The 19,062-nt window shown below is 34.2% G+C and overlaps 1 protein-coding gene across 1 annotated transcript; it reads right to left on the bottom strand.

Annotated features, from left to right (window-relative positions):
- Positions 1 to 56: 56 nt before the first annotated feature.
- Positions 57 to 19,031, bottom strand: LOC135836083 (tyrosine-protein kinase transmembrane receptor Ror-like). Its single transcript, XM_065350677.1, has 15 exons — positions 18,734 to 19,031; positions 5,925 to 6,015; positions 5,327 to 5,367; positions 4,897 to 5,214; positions 4,694 to 4,766; positions 3,676 to 3,787; positions 3,464 to 3,588; positions 3,282 to 3,390; positions 3,057 to 3,213; positions 2,762 to 2,989; positions 2,540 to 2,682; positions 1,933 to 2,467; positions 1,730 to 1,865; positions 1,510 to 1,642; positions 57 to 1,436 (listed from the first exon to the last, which is right to left on the bottom strand). Exons 1-15 carry the CDS (start codon positions 18,801 to 18,803, stop codon positions 1,134 to 1,136), a joined length of 2,574 nt encoding a protein of 857 aa, XP_065206749.1. The 5' UTR covers positions 18,804 to 19,031; the 3' UTR covers positions 57 to 1,133.
- Between the last annotated feature and the right edge of the window lie 31 nt (positions 19,032 to 19,062).

The raw sequence follows: 19,062 nt of genomic DNA, 5'->3' as shown, positions 1-19,062 counted from the left end.
CATATTTTTGTGAATTACGCGGACCTATTCAGAAATATCGATCATATAGAAAGAAATACAACTGTCCAATTTTTATTTAAAAAGTATTGCTTACACATAATTATAGGTAATATCGTATAAATGGCCACACTTGACTAGTATTATCGAAAAAACTATTAAAACAAAAAAATCTATTCCAATAATACACAAAAAAATGATTTCAACCATCGAGTTTCTGCTTTAAAATATACTTAGCTTATTCAATTAACATAAAGAGAAAAACTCTGTAATTGGCCACATCGACTGATGAGAAAAATTTTGACGATTTCCAATAATGATCTCACGAGATGGACTCGGTATTTAAAAAATGCATCTTTGGTAACCTATAGGAAAATCACGTTCACAGGAAACAAAAATGTTGAAATTAAAACTGTGAAAGTGAACAACTAAACAAAGTGATACTCAATTTTGCGGAGTATTATGAACTAAAGGTATGATTAATCAGTATAGAAGATTTTTCTTTTTTTTAGAAAGTTCGAATGTTACTTCAGCAACATGATACAAGATCTACACGTATTAATTATTTTCTAATATATAAAAACGTATAAAAATGAAGATGCATTGATTTGAATTGAGTTTTTACGAGAACGAACACATTCGAAAGTTGAATTAACAACGAAAGTATTTCACAAAAGTACGAGTATATAAATAATGAAGTATTTCATTCGTCCGATGAATAAAAAAATGAATATGAAAACATAAAAAAAATATAAAGATAAAAACCGTTAAAAATATTCACAAAATGATAAAAAATAATGCAAAAACACAAAGAGATGAGGTAACTGAAACTAAAAAATAGTGCAATTTACGGAGTAGGTACCATTTAAAATCGAGCTGTCTGGAAAAATATCAAAAATGATATACAAATCTACGTATTACGTTGACAAAAAGCTTGCAATAACACCAATTTTTTAAAATAAAAAATCGTAACCTATAACCAGATAGGGCGAATAAAAACTAAAATGCAATCATTAAGGAACTTAATAGGCATAATTTATCAACACAATCGAATTAAAAAAAAATCATACGTCGAGAATAGTCTTATCGCTGATTTTACACAACACATTAAAAAAAATTAAAAATCACTCTCATATTTATTTCATTATCATACCATGAACAGAGGCTGGGTAACCATGATGGTGATGATGGTGATGTTGAATCTTATGCGGATTATGAGACAGCTGAGTAGAATCAGTTTTATCACTGCTACTGCAAGTGTCACGCCATTGAACAAGTCGAGAATGTATTTCAGCAAACTGAGGTCTTCGACTAGGTACTTGATTCCAGCATTCAATCATAAGAGCATACATTCTTGGCGGACAACCTTCTGGCGAAGACAGGACTTGATGAGATCGAATCATATCAACAACGTCTTGATTATTATGCGCAAAGTATGGCTGCAAAAGAAGCAGATCTTTAGAAAAACCTGATGCCACGATGAGGGGAGTAAGTTGAGGCGTGTTTACATACCTGTAATCCGTAGCTATAGATTTCCCATAGGACAACCCCGAAACTCCAAATGTCCGATTCTACGGTAAATTTACCGTATAAAATGGATTCCGGAGACATCCATCTAATTGGTAACAATGCTGATTTTTGAACTCTGAAATAAAGAATGTTGATGTAAGTAATTAATTATACCTACAGATGAATTCAAATTCAACGCATGAATGTTGATTGCTCAACAAACCTGTAATAGTCAGACGAGTACACATCTCTGGAGAGTCCAAAATCGGATATTTTTACCATTAAATTATGACCAACTAGGCAATTACGAGTGGCCAGATCCCTATGCACGAAATGTTGATTACAAAGGTACTCCATTCCTGAAAATAAAATACCAATTAATATAAATTTCACAAGAAGAAAATCGCGCCCATTAAATATAATTACCAGCTGCTATTTGAATAGCAATATTGAGTAAATCCTCCTGTTCTAGAATAGGTTCCATGTTATTACGAGGTACGTCTTGATTAGGCGAATGTCCAATAAGATATTCATGTAGATCACCACACGACATGAATTCAAACAACATACAGAGTCTTTTCGACATGCAAACTCCCAAAAGGCTGATGATATTTGGATGACGTAACTCAGACATGAGTTCGACTTCTCTTTTGAATTCGCCAACAGTCTTAGAATTCGCGTTCTCCTTAAGCGTTTTAATCGCTACCATCATCCTGTCGCCAGTTGGTGTGATTACTTCTCCTTTGTATACTTTACCAAAAGCTCCTTCGCCGAGCTCTTCTTCAAATTTAATGGCGGAGAAGTCGAACTCGAATACTTTGGCAGCTGGAGGACGACGTTCTGATTTTTGACTAGAGTTCGCAGATGTAGGAATCAAAGAAGACATCTCTAGTTTACTGCTGTTGACGTTACAATCGCTTCCGGGTTTCATTTTAACGATGTTTGTTTTGCCAGGAGACATCTGCAACATAAAAATGGTAATTAAAAGAATCGATGGTGATAAAGAGGAAACATTCGGTTGAGAAATACGTACCTTGAATTTATTTGAGATAATTTGTTCGCGTTTCTTTCTACGCGCTCGTCTTCGAGTACAACACACGTAGCATATTATGAAAAATAGAAAAGTCACCAACCCACAGACAGCTATTATCGTATTTTGAAGACTGGTATTATCAACTGAAATCATGCACAGATTTTTATTCCATTAGAACTTCATAATGATACGAGGATGAGTTACGCGATAAAATGAACATACTGCATTCAGGAATGTTACACGCTTCTTCTTTCTTATCCGCCGTGTAACACCAGGGTCTTTTACGTTCCTGACCCGGATTTCGACAATAATTATGGCCACCGATTAATTCAGGAGTCTCGATTGTAATACGATGAGCAGCTTGATTCCACGGTATGCATTTATTTCCTGATTCAGTTTCGTCTACGACTCCTCGATATTTTGAACCATCGCCCCAATAACAATGATCGTCTACAAACAACCATATTTTAATAATTTACACTATGGATGATAAAACACTCAAACTCCGTATAGTTACTTTTATTTTGCTCTGGTTGGGGTAATCCTAAACTTCGACAATCAAATAACGGAAGTCCAACGCAATCCGGCATAGCAAATCTTTTACCAATTAAATTATGACGCTTGGCTATAGCGTATTCTATTTTACAAATGTCATCTTCCAAAATTTTACAGTCCTGAAATAATCACTCGAATTACAACTAACATAAAACATTACATAATTAAGATAAAAATATTCATTTACCTGCTGACATATGAATTCTGGCGTTGGTATTTTCGAATGTTTACAAAGAGGAAGAGCAAAATAACAAAGCGTTGGGATAGCGAACATTTCGCACGATTTTGATAAATCGCTGTAAATTAATTTCAAATATATTAGTGGTGATAAATTTTCGACTAGCGATTCTAGGTAATGAGAAAAATTACTCCGAGTGGTTGATGACTTTGAAGGCATCTGCAATCTTCGCCTCTATAAGAACTTGGGATACATTGGCTGGTATAAATACGTTATTTTCGCCGAGATATTTCTTACAGTATGTTCCTCGATACGGCTACGAAACGATACATTTAAAATTTGAGTAATTCTTCAAATAAGTAACAAAAAAGTGTTACAATGTGTTAGATGATCGTATACTTACTTCACATACAGGATAAGGATAGATGGGCCCAATATTGAAATTTGGAGGAGCTGCGTTTGCACCCATGTTACCGTTCAAGTTGAAGTTCTTGTTTATAATATTGATGTTTGGTCTGTAATCAAATCAAAATTAAGAAACATTACTAACATACAAAATGGAAACTGACCAAATCAGAATCATGTTTAAATTGTATGGATATTTAAAAATATGGTTTCGAAAGTTTCTCATCACTATGAAGAGCTTAGTTTCGTGACAATAAGGTCAAGACGTATCAATGTTAACAGTCATAATGAAAAATCTTACAGTAGAGAAGCCGGCAGATGAAATTAGTTCCTCACAACTTGAGGTTTCACTAGATATGGAAGCACTCGGGCGGAAAAATATGGATGCTGTTCGAATGAGGATTTATGCCAATGAAAGATTATTGTAACAAAACTTGAAGTTTTCATTCACTCAAGAGTCCATAGTCCAAATTGAAATTATTTACAGAGAAAAATCAATACACTAACATCAGCCACACAGCTGATCACAGAGAACTGAGAAGCTCGAAAATCGCCATATCAGTCAATATTCTACTGTGTGTTTATAGGTGTTCATTGTGTTTATAATAAATTAATTAGTTTCCTCTGTAGTAATTAGAACTTTTTTCTTTCAAGTGTGTTATCTTGTCAATTATTTTTCACTTCAACTTCACTATCACTGTTCAGTGTTCACTGTTCAGTGTTCATTGTTTGGTTCATTGAACCAAAAAAGTGAACCTACGTAATTCCAGTGCCATATTTTTGAAAGAAAAAAAAATTTCGTTACCAACTTTTCCATCCAGTTTCACGTTATATGTCAACTTATTACAAAATTTTAATTTTTTTTATAGTACATAAATGTACCTAGACCCGGGGCGGGCTACAGACCTACCTACGTACAAGTTGAAACTTGAAAGTTGAAACTAAAAGAAAGCTTGATTTCCCATTGTTAATTAATTAATAATAAAATGAAAATGCAAAAATTTTGACATGCTTACGATTTCAGGATTGTTTGAAAATTTGGAATCGACGGTTCAAAGTCCGGTAAATCATGAGATCCAGAATTCTGTCCTGAAAAATAAAATACTTATGTAGATGTACATTTTTAAATAGTTGATCAAATCAAAGTAATCAAACGTTAATATGTATTTGCCAAATCATCATTCATCACTCCATATAATAATGAGAATCTGGTACTCACCCCACTGACCAGGTTTAACATTCAAAATCCCTGTAGAAGATTTTGAAATAACATTATTCGTAGCAGTACATTTATAAAAACCACTATCGTGAACTTCTAAATTTGCAATTTTGAGACGAGATATAAGAGATGTCCTTTGTTTTCCAATCGTGTTCTTCTCTGTGATTCTCGATTTTCGTTTAATTAATATTGGTACGTCATTTTTGAACCATCTGATTTCGACTAATAATGGATCTGTGTGCACTTCGCAGGTTAATTTCACCGTTTCACCAGAAGTGCGGGTAATATTCTTCAGCTCTCGAATAAATCGTAATGAATCTACGAGAAATAAAGCAAATTATATCATTCCTACTATTTTGGTTATATTATCCAATAGGTAAATGCCATTCTTCATTGAATAGCTCAGATTAATAAGGTGCATTAAGCTTACCTGAGATATTTTGTGATGTGGTATTTTCATTATTGTGTAGCCTGAAAAAATTGAAACAAAATATTAAACAAAGAATTTTTTTATTACGAATTAGTATTTACTCATTTCGTTAGAGATTCATAAATTCAATTAGGTCGGTAGGTATCGAAGTAAGTAGGTAAGGTAGGTACCTATATAATTATGGTTGCAGCGAACTTTTTTTGCACATTTGTTCGATTTATAAAAATATAGGTTCAAAAATTCGAATATTTTTTGTAAGATTAATAAAGGAACAATAAATATCCGTTTTCATTTAAATATTTCAATATTGTGAGGGTAAAATTCACTAGTGAATATTTTATAAGAACGATTTTAAAAAGCGAGGGTACGTATTGTTGAAGAATTTATTTTTTTAGGCTTACCTACCACGAAAGAAGGAGTTCAACATTCAACATACATATTTTAACGTAATGCAAGCTCGTTCTATCACGTATTTCATACGAGTACCTATTTACATCTATGTATCACAAGATAGTAACCTAAGGTGTACCTTTTCCACATTTTTATTTTGTCACGTATTTTTTACACATTCAATTTTGTTTTGCCTCATAGAGCTTACCTAATATCATCATCATAATTTTCTGATTCATCCACAGACCCGTAATCATCAATATTAGCAGCCACTTCGTCATCATCAGAATCTGAGAAATCTGAAACAGAAGGTAAGTAATTAGGATTGCATACAATTAATCCAGAGCATGCATTCATCTTGCATATTTAATCATATTTTAATTTAAAATAAGCACCTGCAAGAATCGAAAAATACCAGGTAGGTAATAAAAATTTCAAAATACCAGTAAATTTTACTACACAGTTGGTTCTTCCATTTTATTTTTTCAACGGTAAGCTACGCGAGCTTTGAAGTTTACGACTTTATTTCGTGTATTGTTACTGATTAACAAAAATGGAAACGGGTAACATAAAAATAATATCATGACAATGTACCATGAATTTTTCATTTTTACGAGGGTTATAAAAATATTTAGGGAAACAGGCTTTTTAACTTCTCATTTTATTTTCGAATCAATATTTTCAGTACAAAGTTTTAACGAATTAATAAGATTAAACCTCGCAAAAAGGTTCACTCACTTTGCTGTGTTTATAAAATTGCCTACATAATTTCGTTTCATACCTTAAATCATTAGGAGAGTAAAATATGTCAAGTTTTAAAACTAAAGTTTCCCATTCACAAAAGTTTTATTCTCGGGTCAACCGTCTAATAAAAAAAATAAAAAAAAACTAGCGTGAGTGAAGTAGAAGAAAAAGGTACGTTACTCGTCCCGAGAGTGAGTGAAGTTCATGATGCAATTGGAATCGTGAATTTTGATCGAAAATTACCACCTACCCCAGATGTCTATCAATCCAATTTGCATTAACTTAATGAACATAGCGTAATGTGTTTCACTTTATTGAGCATTGTTGCGTTATGATAAAATTTTGTACGAGTGTGATAACGATAAATTCTTCCGTATTACTCTCGAGGGAACTTTCAATTTCCTTTTAGGTTTTCTACGATGCATGAACCTTAGCCTAATAATATAAGTATCCAACATAGGTAAAAAAAAAATAAAAAAAAAGTATATAATTAGGATATGTATCTAACGTATGTGTATTGATTTTATGTGTTTCGGGCTTTGTTGATAGACGTATTTGAATATGCATTCGTAATGATTGAAATACATTAAATAATGCAGGTAGGTAATTGTAGATATCCATTCGTAATTATATTTTTACTTCAACAGAAGCTTTTAATCCTCGATACATCGATAATAAAGTTTACCAAACATACAAATTTACAGAAAAAAAAATTATACCGGCATATTTGCATTTCGCTGTACCTAAACTGAAAAGTAATTTCCGTCAACGGAACGAAACTGAATTGAATATAGCGTTCGATGTGGATATTCGATATACATGTACGTCTACATCGCTTCTAAAATGGTAGGTAAAATTCAGCAAAAAAAGAATCGTATTTCCAATTCGATTCATACATGTAGTAGGTATTAGATTTGTTGTGGAATAGCTTCTATCACCGCTGTAATTGCTTATCGATCAGAATTTGAACATAAAGTTTGCCTTCGGTCTTCTGTCAGTTGCTCTTGCTACCTTTTTGCCAATCAGCTCCAACCCTTAAATTTCGTCGCAGTTCTTATACGCGTACATATTATATGTAGGAAGTAGCCGTTACGCAGGGGAAGTGAATCACGCGATGACAGTGATGAATAGGGGGAAAATACGCGAGCCAACTCTTCCCTATGTCGGAACAGCAACCCCTAATATTTAAGTGTGAACTGTAAAAGCCAGCAAATGTCTGTCATTCGTGAAACGACGCAGACGGAAAAAAGAAATCCAGATTAACCATGTCTTGATGTACTTTTTAAAAGAAACTTTCTACCGAGTTTTTAAAAAACGTTTTGTACCAAGGTGTACTTTTAAAAAAATTACATCCCTTGAAAAAGTTTTTTTTTTTTTTGAACAAAAAACAGAATTATATCAAGTCTATTCTATATTCGCTTATTTAGAAACGCTTTTTTCAGCCTATAGTACCAACACTTGGGGTCCCTGGAGGAGACACAAAGTGCAAATTTTGTATCAAATTGTACTCACCCCTAATCCATAGGTTAGGTAACTTAAATCTCACAAGTGTATGTAAGGTTGCATACCCCTCGAGTATCGATTGTAAGGGGGGAGAAATACCAAGGCAATCTGCAGACTAAATCCACGATTATAGGATACCAGCCTATTAAAGTACATTTATTATGGATGTAGAAGGTACGAATAAAATACGCTTTATGATCTCGGAAAACTCTTCTTGACTATTTCTAACGACTTCATATTTCAATTGATCAAAATTATAATTTTACGAGTACTCGAGCGCAGGTAATAATTTAATTATGTAGTTTGAAACTTATATGCTAAACGTGTTCAAACTTTTAAAAAAAAAGAAGGTAGAGTTGATTTCAAGACTGGAATGAGACAGAATTTTGAGTTGAAATTATTAGGTACAAGTATAACCTCTCGATCAGTAAATTGTTGATGGCGTCGATCCGTTTTAGAGCCTTCAACGTATGTTTGGATTTTTCCACTTTCAAGAAATCTCATAAAAAGTTCTCAAATAAAATTCAGAAGAGCATGGTCCGCACCTTTTCATGTTGCCCAAATGGATTTTTCGATATTTGGTATTAGATATGCTTGAAGAAAAAAAAAACCTAAATATTTATCTACATAGTAAAAATGAGTCCTAAAATTAATATCAACTCTTTCGAATTGAATTTCACCATTAACGGTCACTCTGAAGCCTCAAGCGCAATTTTTAATTCCTCCAGAGTTTTAAAATTTCTCCAGAATACGTGGAAATCAATTTGAGCAGCTGAAAATCGAGTTGTAGCTTATTCTCAACCTGTTTTGGGAGATGTTAACCAGTATCCAAGTTTGAGCTGAGTTCATGATGAACACCTCAAGGGCGTTTTTTGACCAGAATTCTCCAGTTAAGTACCTAAATCAGGGATGGAAAGCTGGCTGAAAGTTAAAAACTGAAAGCCGGGGAAGTTTTGGGGTTTTTGAAAGGTAAAAACTATAGCCAAAAGATTTATTTATTCAGTTTTTTTTGCAAATTTATTTGGTTCAGTTTCTCTTCGAGTTATTTTTCAATTTTCACATTTTTTCCCCCTCCTCTTTCAGTTTTTTCGTTTTTTTCCGTTGTAGTTGTGAATTTCCATTTTCCTTTCAATTCACCTCATTTTTAAAAAAAAGTTGTCAAGCCGAAAGCTGAAAGCCAAAAGCTAAAAGCAAAAGCCAAAGGTTTTATGAAAGCTAAAAGCTAGCCCTTAGAAAACTTTATGAATTTGAAAAGCAGTTTCATCTTTCAATCTCTGACCTAAATAATTATCATTGAAAATACCTATGTTGGTATTACTGGTCGAAAAAGTGCACTTGTGGTGCTCACTTGGATATTATCGAGTCAAAGGATGAGGGGGGTTTTTTGAGGTCCTCTTTCCACCAGACCAAGTTTCATTCAAATCCGAGATTATCATGTGGGAGGGTTCCCTTGTCAGCAGCTGAAAAAGATTGACAATTTTTTGGCTGTTTTTCTCAAAATTTTAAAATATTTACCCAAAAACAAGCGATTTGCTCAACAGCTCAGTAGAACCCTAAAAGTGGTCTTTGATTTTGATGACAATGGCCTAGGTCGAACGCAGAATCTCAACTATCTTTTGGGAATGGGCCGTTTCTCTCAAAACAGATTGAGTAGGGACTAGAGGGAAAAAACCATGTCTTTTTCAAAATTTCCTTCTCTTTCAAGTTCCATAATATCTCCCCTTCATAGGCACCTCTAGAGCTGAATTTTTTTCTGATTGACTTTCAACTTAAAATGAACGTCTCTACTGAATTTCGTCAAAATCTTCCAACTTCCCCCCTCCCCATCCACCCTAATGCAATACATATATTTACCTTGAAACACCCTCTGCAGGTATAATTTAGATCGAAAAATGAGGAACTTGAATTCTGAAAGTTTCCGTCCCATCTCAGAACATTTTAGGTACCCACCTACCTATTTTTCAGTCTTGACCAATCGCTGAATTTTTCATCAATTAACTACCCACCTTTCTCGATTAGGTACCTCGACATAGAACAACAACGATCAATTTCGAAAAGGTTAACTGCGATAAAATTTTTCTCAGACTCTCTGCAACAGCGTGTGCAATTGCCTCGTTAAGCAACTAGTGGGTGATTTTTCTTCAGCGCTGGCATGTTGATTTGGTATAGCAGTACGGCGCTTGTTTGCTGCCTAACAACGAACAACGAATCGACTATTTTCATTCTAACCGGCGCGGTGGTTGGCGTGTTTCGGGTGCATGAGATAAAGCCTAAATTAAAACTTCATCCATCACATTGCACCATGGTCCGCATGAAGAAAATACTACGAGTACTACGACAGAATAACGAGAAGACGCGGTCGGATGTTGATAATGCTTTCGCTTGACAGTTCCCTCGCTGTCGCTACCCTTATTAAGCTTCATTTTATTCGGTCGCAAGTCGAGTAGGTACACACAATTTTAACGAATTCGCCATTCATCTCGAAATGCAAACAAAGTGCCCGCGAATTGGACACTTGGATAAATACACACATCAAAGATATCAAATTCACGTGTGATGCATTGTCTACTATTTAACAAAATGCCCGTGAGTTTATCGAATTCGACCACTCGAGTTTCTGTTGTTGTTTTTTTTTTCAATATGTAACGAGGGGGAGGGTGTCATAATTTTCCTCTGGCTGTGAAAAATCAGATTGTATGACAGATGCATTATTCTTCATAGAATATTAAAAAAGTTAGGGCGTTCGTGTTTTGTGTGGAGCTGACTGCATATCTCCTTTATTGTGAAGTGTTAATTTGATTTTTAGATGATGCGATTACTCTCGAAGAAACGAAGATATTGCATTTGAATAGAATAAAGTAGGTGTCTATTACAAAGGGTTATACCTAATCTAGAATCTACCACTACCTGTGCATCTCGTGTACATATCTTATAGAAACGTAACGTATACCTATCTACCTAGTACCTACCTACCTACCTACCTATCTATCCATCCGAAAAAAGTCTCAAAGAATCCCCTACGCGCAAGTCTAAAAAAAATGTTCTCCAAACTTGAAGCGAAACTGTCAAAAATAAGTTACCTAGTATTTTTCTCGAAGGAAAATCAGTTAGCCCTATATTTGGGCAATTGATACATCAATTTTTTAGTAAGTATCGATGCACCTTTCAAGTTATATTCAAACATAAATACACATCAAAAAGCGAATAAAATAAAATGAAAAAACTCGGATGCTTTCATTTTTCATAAAGTTGACAAATGTAATATGGAATTCACGAAAATGCGATTATGTTCTTTGTTCAAAGATGGCATTGGCCAATACGAATAAACGAGAGGAAAACTAACTCCATATATTTTATTCTATCGCAGAAGATTAATGATGTGGTTGAAACATCTTCACGAAAATGCATCACCGCGTACAGCACAAAGGAATAAAACAATTGGGGGAGTTAGTACATATATGGGCTTGATATGTGCCCTATACATGGCTTACTGTGCTGCATTAGACGAACCTTTATCTAACGTCAAAATCAAAACTATAAGAAAATTTTTAATTGCGTCTAATTGTCTACTGTACATCCATCATCGAATATACCAACTGGTGCGAGAAGGAGAATCGAATGAAAGATGTGAGATGTAGGCTACTGCTGCACTTTACATCGATTTGGCTCGTTTTCAAGCAAGATTGCATAGTGTGGGGTAGACCGAGACCGAAATTTCTGTTTTTTAAAAATTCTTTGGCAAAATCTGGAAGCACTGTTACCAGTGATGATACAAAAGAAAAAAAAATGAGACGAAAAATTATTTAAATAAACGAAGAACTTTTTCAGAAAAATTCATTGAGGTATAGGTATTCAAATATTTGGACAGATTTTCAAAAAGTTCAAATGTAATTACCTATTAAAGTGTGTAGGCTATCTAGTTGCAACTGAGATTGAAAAACATGTAGGTACCTATACCTAAAGTTGAAAAAACATTACCTATCAAATAAGCTATAGCTTTTAACACTGTTTAAAACGTTTTCAGAATAGATATGCATTGCTGTAAGTGTAGGTACTCCGAAAATTTCATTATTCAAACTGCAAATTCTCAGCGAACTGTAAGTACTAACCTAACCTAACATAACTGCTTGTTCCCCCAAACGGGGCCATGATTTGAAACAAATCCAGTTGGATCAGAAGAGCATGTCGTAAAGCCCCCGCAACTAAAATTGTAAGATTTTTAAATTCTTGGGAAATTTTTCCAAATTTTAAAATTTTTTAAAAAGCTGTTTAAAGGGTAGGTAACTTTTAAATTTTTTCATGAGGCATGTATTTCTTTTGGAGAAATGAATCAATGCGAATAATTTCTTCAATTCAACTCCCACACATCAAATACTACCACTTTTGAACTGTTCTGGAGCCTCCAGCAATTTTTATAATTGTATCCCGAAACTTCAAATCACTCTCGAAAGGCCAAACATGAATTTCGACACCTATAAGAACATTAGTAGCGCTTATGGGACCCCTTTTTAACCATTTAGGTGGCTAGGTGGCTATACCGCGAAATTCCAGGAGTGACGGCTCAGAAGTAAATTTTTGACCAACTGGCAACTTGTGAGTTCCAGAAAAGGTGAAAAATCAAATCTTCAAAGAAGTAATATAACGAGCGGGGTTCATACAAGATCATTCAACTCGAAAACAATCGGAATTCAACTTTTTTGGAGCCTCCAGCGAGTTTCCAAATTTCTCCAGATATTTCAAATTGTTTTGGAAGGGCCAAAAATGATCAACTTCATCATCTATAACTTTGATTGAAGCTCATATTTGGCGTCCTCTCGATTACTTAGGTGTTTCTTGCGGATTTTTGACCAATTTGTAAATTCCAGAGAAAACTCGCTGGAGGCTTCAATGAACATCAAATTGAGATTATTTTCGAGTCGAGCGATCGTGTAGACGAATCAGACGATATCGTACCGAAAAATCTGTTCGTTACACACCATTTGAAAATTCGATTTTTTTTACTTTTTATTCTGGGATGTATACTTACAGGTTGGTCAAAAATTTGCGTTTGAACTGTCACTCCCGAAATTTCGCGGTATTTATCTGCTTTTCAATAATTAAAAATTACGAAAATTGCAAAAAATGATGTATGTACAACACTGTTTCAAAACGAAAGTCTGCACCATCGCACGTCTACTTTTTCTCAAAAAACGTACCTAACTATAAAGTATAGGAACTAGGTAAATACCAAGTTCTACAAAATATAAAGAAATTCATATGCAATATAAAAACCTATCAAAATATAACTTTTAAGCCATAAACCCAAGTGTTAGGGGATCATGGGATTAAAGTTCGTGGTGCATAAGATTCATGGCGTGATAAAAGGTCAATTATATTCACTCACCTCCTCACGAGTACTATATAAGCTGAAAAATTTATTATTGCTACCGTTCGAATTATCAGCCTGAAGCCCGAGGAAGTTTCGGATTCTCCAAGCATAAACGTAGGAATCATTAAATCTACTCCACTTGACCGTATAAAATTTTTAACGAGCAGTAAATCTCTTAACGTTGTAAAAAAATCCAACAGAGACCTAAGGTTATAAAAATTCTCGTCAGTTTACGCCAATACCTATTTGAGCAGCATATTTAGTAACGAATGAAGGGTGTAAAATATTATATCGTTTATGATATTCGTCTACTCGGGTATCCAATTTTAAATAACGATTTTTTAAATAAGAAATCTGTTACGAGATACAATTTTTTTTTCTTATAAAATATGATAGGGGTATATAATATGTATACGTACGTATATCGTTGCTTTTGCTTCAAAGCCTACCCGTAATATCAATTGCAAAATATATATATTAAGGAAAAAAATCAAAAGAGTAATGATCAAATATATTTCTATACAAGTCTACCTACTCCTACATATACTGTAAGATGCTCTCTAAAATCTAAATATTATTTTCTAAAAAGTACACATAATACCTGAAGTGATATTTCGACATGAATATACGACACAAGTAGGTACAAGCATAAAATAAGCTACCTACCTTCTGTTTTATTAAAATTTTACATCCGACTTTCTATAAGGGGAAAAAGTGTGATTGACTGTTTTTGTTTATCTAAAAGAACACATCTCTATGTAAAAATTCGTCGATACGACAGCTTAACCGAAGTTTTTAAAAAGGGATCTTTCTTTAGACGTCAACAAAGTTTATGATATGTGTCGTTGAATTGGAGTGTATTATTTTTGCAGTAATAGCAAATGTTTTCGACGTATAAATTCGCCATCTCGTACGGGTGAAAGTTTTTTTCTCTTTCTTTTTTATGAGAGAGGGGTAGAAACTTCCTACACCTTTGCTATATTTTCCACATAGGTACCTAAATGATGAGTTTTTTTTTTCTTTTTCATAACTTAAATGGATTGAGTTCGAGAACTTGAAAGGCTTTATGTGAATGAAACTTATTTTTCTCGTGCTTTTTAATCTTCATTCGTGATATGTTAGCTGATGAGGTATGCAACATGATAAAAGTATTGTATTTCGGTACGTATACGTATTTTTAATTTTCTTCAAATATAATTATACTTATAGCTTTATACGCCTATATGTTGGTAAAATGTTTCGAGAAAAATATTATAGTATACAAATATGGCAGGTTGAAAAAGTTCTACTCCTTTTTTGCTTATATGTACGAAAGCATGCCTGCGCTTTAGATATGTAGGTAGGTAGGTAGGTACCTACTTCTATTCTATTTTGTAATTCGAACAGAAAAAAATAGAAAAAGGTGCATGACATACAATAAAAATGTAACTTTTTTGTCCGCCTTGTTAAAATCAACTTCAAACACTTCAAGTTGGGGGAATTCGCTGTCGTGTTTACGGTAATTTTCATATTCGTAGAGCGTACCTCTACCTACCTATATGTATACGTACTTTATTTTTTATATCGTCATGTTTCCCAGACAAAGTGCACAATTCGAAACTCGAGTTGTTCCATTTCAATTCTAAACTCGGGTATTGTTTACGAACGCTGACTTAACGAAATGAAAAGTGCAATGTCAGGATGAAATAATTTAAAGCTTTGTTAAGGGTAAAAACAAGCAAAAGGGAATTTTAAGCCGGTCATCATTTCGCGGCGGATATTTCCCAATAAGCTTTATAAATTTTATTCAAAGGCTAAGAGTTTATCATAGCAGGAAAAAATACGCCACTGAGATGATTTATGAAGCGTGTTCTTGCCACATGTATATTTATGTAATTTCAAACAGGGGCCGTTTTTTTTCTCCAATGTCTTATAAGTATGTTGAGTTCAGGATCAGGATCTGTTTTGTGAAGTGGTGTTAAACATGGTGATGGATGTAAGGATAAGAAAGTATTGACAATCAACATTTAAATTTTTCATTTCAGTTGCCCTTTCCTTCCCTTCCTTCCCATCTACTTCCTTTCGCTGTGATTTGGTTGGATTGATTTTCCTCCATAGGTAATTAAATGATTTGTGTTAGAAAATTCTGATAAAGGAAGTTAGGCATCTGTCTCACAAGTAGAAAATGTTGGGTGATGATTTTAAAAAAAAAAACATAACTTCAAAAATACACGCCGTTGCACATAACTTCAAATGCTAAACTGTATTTAAAACGAATTTTAACAACTTTTTGAAAATCGAAATGGAGGAGTTGCGGTAAGAGAAGGCACATCTGCAAAATCACAATTTAAAAGAAAATCATTTATGAAGTTTCCACTCCTATTCTCAGCAAATTTTCGACTTATTAAAAATTTTTCTTGGTTTTCGTTAAATTTTCTCAAAAAATTAAAATTTGGTATCGTTAAATATGAAAAATTTAGTATACGGAATGATCGTATTAGATCTCAGAAATAAAGGAACTATGAAAACAAAATTTTCAACCACACTTTGAAATTTTAGGGCCATATTCATGAACATAATTTAAAAATCACTTGCTTAAGCAGAAAATTTTGATTTAAAGCAGTGTTTGAAAGCGAAATGAAATTTTTGAAAAATAATCCATTATTAGAACTGGTTTGCTAGAAAAACGAATAGAAATACACCACTCAGGGTTAACCCAATAACTATGACCCTCGATGCTGTGTCATTCAAGTACTCAAGAAGCATGACATAGGTAGAAGAGAGTTACGTTTAGTTTAGTGGCAAACTGTAAGTAAGCGGCAAATTATGATAAAGCTTTGAAATTTGGTTTGATAAACAAGGACACCAAAAGAAAATTTTTAAGCCCGGGAGGCAATCGCCAAGTTCCATAGGAGGGGAATGGGGGTGATTGGGGGGAGGGTTCAACCCCCCATTTTTCCAAATGGAGCTAACGGGGCGATATTGGTGTCAATTCCACATGATGACATGATTGAACCCCGCTGAGTTCGAAAAAACCATTACTTTCAAAATCTGAAGAAGAGGCATGCCTCAAATTTGAGATTTTCTGAGTGAAGTTTTTGCATTTTTCTCAAAAATACCCCAAAATTACAGTTTTTCAACCCTAGACGACACGCTGACCTTCCATCGACAATTTTAATGGTCATTTTCGGATTCTACAGGTCAATTACCTACAATGCGAATCGACCATTAATACTTTCGCATACCTGTACCCTGGGTGTACAGAAGCCAGAGGGGTCTAAAAGTGTTAAAAATTGACGTTTTTTTTTGGCATTTTCTTGCAAAAATCGTGTTTTTGAACTGTGCACCGGATACAATTAGCGGAAGAAGGTTCTAATGTCGATTTTCGAGTACTACAAAGTAAATGCCATCGAATAAGACTCGGAGGCACTTTCAACACCCCTCCTGGAAGGTAGTAGAGGGGGTTAAATTTGACCCTTATCTTGCTTATGTCGAATCAATTTTAGAAATGTAATCAACGTAAGTGTACATTTTCTTGCTACCGAGATAGTAATGGTTGTATCAATGTTTTTTGTATCGTCGAACCCAAATTTGCGAAAAAATTTCCATTTCAAGGGGGGGGGGGTGAGACCATATAGGGGAGTAGGTCTATCTTTCACAAAAAATCGACATGTATATCGAAATGTAGGTTTCCAAGGACGCTGATTTCAGAAATGCTATCAGTTTTTCATTTTGGTCGAAGCTAAGGGGATGATACTGCATTCAAGGGGTGGGGGATGAAATTTTTCACCTAAAATGGACATGTATGTCGAAATGTAGGTTTTCAAGGATGCTGATCTCAGAAATTCTATCGATTTTTCATTTGGGTCGAATCCAAAGGGGTGATACAGCATTCGAGAGGTGGGGGATGAAATTTTTCACAAGAAGTCGCCATGTACATACATCAATCTTTTTCTCTCAATTACCTTTAGTGTTCCGGCTCAGAGAAGTGGGAGTCTATCATACCAAATTTCAAAGCTTTATCATAATTTGCCGTTTATCGCCCAAAAAATACATTTTGCCACTGAACTTTTTCAAAAATTCACTAAAATTTAAAAATATGATTCAACGTCTGCTCGATCGACGGTGTTCCTAATTCGGATTTCCGGATACCTTCTTCTTTAAATTTAGTCTCATCTTTCACCAGAAATTTTCTGTCAATTGAGACATCTCCCTAAATAAAATAAAGCTCGATGTCAGAATTTGAGAGCCCTATGAACTTGGAGCCTCCCCCCCTCATAAAAAAAAAGAAACTGGCGCTTGGAAACGTTATTATTACAAGCTGGAAGTTTATTTTAAAATCCCATAAAAACTGAAATTACTCGAACATTTTTGAAATATAGCGATTAGTAATTCCTTATTTTTTGTTAATCTAAGACATGAGGACTGGGGTGAAAACCCTATCCATAATGAACAATTTACTTACCTACTTTTAAAAAATGTACTATACCTACGTATATTCAGAAGAGTGAATCCTGATTTTCAGATCTTACATAATCGTGTAGAGAGTAATCGATCAATTCATTTGTGTTATGGATGGTCAATAAAATTGAGAGATTTTTCCACAATTAAATAAATATATGGCCCAACATGTTCAAAAAATCTTTTTTTTCAACGTAAGTAATGGGCTTCTCGCCACTTTTTAAAAGCTTGATCAGTGTGAACCTGAAGTCTAAAATGTAATATGGCAAATTGACTATGGTAACAACTGATATGGTACCTAGGTAATTTTTCAATAATCAGTCCATTTTTTTTTTTAACAGGGAGAGGGTTCTGTATTGAGCGGCGAAGTGAGACATTTCTCTTCGCTTTTCTAAACCATTTATCATAGAATTAAACCACAAAAACCTTCAGATACTGAAATCCATCCTCCTCAATCAAATTGTTTGACCCGATTAATGCTAAATCTGCACTTCAATCCTGTCTCTGTACTTATTTGAAGTAATTTTATGGCTGGAAGAAGAGTCCTGGAGAAGGAGGGATTTTCATAAAATGAAATAACAGTTTCTATAACCAACTCACCAAGATCGTTTTTTGAAAAAAATGAGTGATAAAGACAAAAAGGGATGATTTGAAATCAGTAATCACAGTTTTCACTTCAGAATCTGAAAAATTCAAAGGTTCTTAAGTATATTTTTTCTCAAAAAAATCTCATTGTTAATCGATTAGATTCAACCGATTTGAGAAGGTACCTACACCTATAGTTACCCATAAACTCCAACAATAAACCAACCCACATATTACACGATGTGACTAAGAATAAAAATGCAAACATGTGCTTCGACGACGACGACGCGTGTACAAATACCATTACGAATATTTTTGAAACGAACCATACCTACGCATGTAAATGTATAGGTGCTCAGACTTGAAATCGTACTTACCATTTGGTAATTGGAAATTTCGCGCCAAAATGCTACCCACATGAACGATAATGATTAACCAATGATACATATTCCGAACTTCTACATATTGATAAAAATAAAATTAATAATAAAAACGTAACGCACGTAGGCCTAATTACCACAATTATTACAAATCGAACGAACGTATACTATACGCGTTAATGTGTGGTATCGAAATTAACCACGAAAGCTGACAAAACCTTGACGCACGAGGAGCAATGACTCACTGCCACTGCCACGTTCGCGAGTAGTGCTAGTGCACTATGCACGCATCGTCGTCAAGTTACCCGGTCCCGGTAGTTCTCGCT

The sequence above is a fragment of the Planococcus citri genome, chromosome 2 (genome assembly GCF_950023065.1).
Source record: "Planococcus citri chromosome 2, ihPlaCitr1.1, whole genome shotgun sequence".
Lineage (NCBI taxonomy): Eukaryota > Metazoa > Arthropoda > Insecta > Hemiptera > Pseudococcidae > Planococcus > Planococcus citri.
The sequence above is the reverse complement of the archived record's forward strand: the minus strand, read 5'-3'. Positions and strand labels throughout refer to the sequence as shown.

Bases quoted from the DNA above. Each gene is read 5' to 3' on its own strand.
- LOC135836083 (XM_065350677.1), bottom strand. From the start codon at position 18,803: ATGTATCATTGGTTAATCATTATCGTTCATGTGGGTAGCATTTTGGCG. The intron at 4,767-4,896 runs GTGAGTACCAGA...TTTATTTTTCAG, and splicing joins TGTTAAACCTGGTCAGTGGG to GACAGAATTCTGGATCTCAT. The intron at 3,391-3,463 runs GTAATTTTTCTC...ATTAATTTACAG, and splicing joins AAAGTCATCAACCACTCGGA to CGATTTATCAAAATCGTGCG.